At 48.7% G+C, this 2265-nt stretch overlaps 1 protein-coding gene across 1 annotated transcript; it reads left to right on the top strand.

Moving 5' to 3' along the window:
- Positions 1–1157: 1157 nt before the first annotated feature.
- On the top strand, positions 1158–2265 carry BO85DRAFT_492536 (zinc-dependent alcohol dehydrogenase family protein; the record flags this gene model as incomplete). The annotated part of the gene is made up of 2 exons (XM_025663780.1): positions 1158–1371; positions 1424–2265. The coding sequence occupies 2 exons, from the start codon at positions 1158–1160 to the stop codon at positions 2263–2265; spliced, it is 1056 nt and encodes a 351-aa protein (XP_025511062.1).

Here is a 2265-nt window from a genome sequence, read left to right as displayed (position 1 = left end):
AGACTTGTAGGTCAAACAGTAAAGCAAGATTTAGCCATACAAGGTCAGTTCTGTTCCCTGAGAGTGTGTCGTAAGTGTTTCTAGGCGGGTGGTATAGTTCATCGCGGAGTATAAATGCAGTGTTTTATTGCCTTAGTTTCTTGCTGCTAACTTTTGATCTAATCCCTTACAGGTAGGTACAGCCGATAGTAGCCTGCGGGCTATGATATTCTCAGTTCTACCAACAAGTACTGCGAAAAGTCGGATTTCCCGAGCATGTCTATTTTTTAGTCCTCACTGGGCATATTACGTGGATACACAGTCCAAGTCTGTTGGTGTAGTTCTTGAGAACGTCATTGTGGAGCTGTGCTACTATCGAGAATGGTAACAGAAAGACAAGAAGAATGATGTGGATGGCACTGCAACCAGGCAATGCGGAGGGGAAGAAGGGCATTCGGCGCAAACGTCCATTCGGGAAGCAATCCGAGCCGCATTCTCGGCCCGAGAAATGCAGGAATTGCATGGAACGATATGACCACTCATTCCATAGATAAACATGGCGCTAAAGATGGGATCATTTTGTTAGGGCATTTGGTATTATAAATCACAGGATAACTTTAACGCCGTTTTTATCGGATTCTTGTCCGACTGGTGCGACAAACGTTGCCCTATGCCCATGATCTAGAGATTCTAGTTGACGGTACCCGCTGTGTGTTAAATTCAATTGTATACATGAACCGAGTGGTGTAATTGGTGACTCGCGTGACCAAGAAAAAGGCGCCTATGCCCTATTAGCTTGATTATTACACACTACTTACGCTTTGAACAAGAGAAAACACGTGTGATGAAAAAGATTATAAATCAAGAGAGCGTGATATCAAGCCATTATCATGAGGCCTTCGGCTGGGCACAGTGGAATGTAGTATGCCGGGCCAGTAATTGGCTGGTATGCCCGGCGCATCGAGCAATGATCCGCGTCATCGGCTGTGGCAGACCTTCTCGCAGTGTTGTACACAAGGATCTTGCATGGCCAAGATCTATAGTAATAGATTGCGTGATCGGTGTAATTTCTCATGAATATCATAGCTCGAGTAGCTTATAACCTGGAATCTCCAGCACCGTGAACCGGAAGATCATCTTAGCAAACCCAAAGGAGACATACTCACATATTCCTCACCATGGCTACTCCTACTTTCAAGCAATTCTATCTTCCAGAGAAGAAGGGTTTCGACAGCTTGGTGCTCCGTGAAGTCTCAAAGCCGTCTCCGAAACAAGGCCAAATCCTCGTGCGCATCAAAGCCATTTCACTGAACTGGAGAGATGGCATCATTGCCCTTGGAACCTATCCATTTCCTGGTCCAGATGCTCTTGTACCTGGAAGTGATGGAGCAGGTATACTATATTTCTCCTCTTTCATAACAGTATGTTGAGAGTTTGCAAATAGGCATTGTTGAAGAAGTCGGGGAAGGTGTGACCGAATGGAAAGTCGGTGATAGAGTGCTTGCCAACTTCACGCAAGATCACATTGCAGGAAAGCTGAACAAGCAAAGTCTCCTCTCACAGCTGGGTGGCGAAATACAGGGCCTTCTGGGCGAATACTTCATCTTCCCTAAGCTAGGAGTGGTGAAGATTCCCGATTACTTGACTTTCGAGGAGGCATCTTGCCTTCCCTGTGCTGCCCTCACGGCCTGGAACGCACTTTATGGATTGGTTCCCATTCGCCCTGGACAGACTGTCCTGTTGCAGGGAACTGGAGGCGTGTCCACGTTTGGACTACAGATTGCCCATGCCGCAGGCGCAACCACGATCGTGACCTCGTCATCAGATGAAAAGCTCGCCAAGGCCAAGGAGCTCGGTGCCACCCACCTCATTAATTATCGGAAAAATCCAGACTGGGCAGTGGAGGCCAAGCGGCTCACCAAGGGTAACGGCGTTGACCACATCATCGAGGTCGGTGGTACTCTAACCTTACAGCAATCCTTTGACTCGATCGCATTGCATGGCCTTATCCACTGCATTGGCCACATCACGAACCCTGATCCACTTGGTGCGGGCAAGGAGCTACGCGGTCCTGATGCTGCTTTTCTAGCGCTGGATCGAGTCTGTATCGTCCGGGGAGTGGTGGTAGGTTCGCGGGAGCAGTTACAGGATATGCTGGAGTGCTTCGAGGCGCACTCTATCCGGCCAGTGATTGACCGCATATTCGACTTCGGTGAGACCAGGCAGGCGTATGACTACCTCTGGAGCTCTAGTCACACCGGGAAGGTGGTTATTCGGATCCCATGA

This window comes from Aspergillus piperis, assembly GCF_003184755.1.
Source record: "Aspergillus piperis CBS 112811 unplaced genomic scaffold BO85scaffold_26, whole genome shotgun sequence".
Classification (NCBI taxonomy): Eukaryota; Fungi; Ascomycota; class Eurotiomycetes; order Eurotiales; family Aspergillaceae; genus Aspergillus; species Aspergillus piperis.
This window is presented reverse-complemented; position numbering and strand designations above follow the sequence as displayed.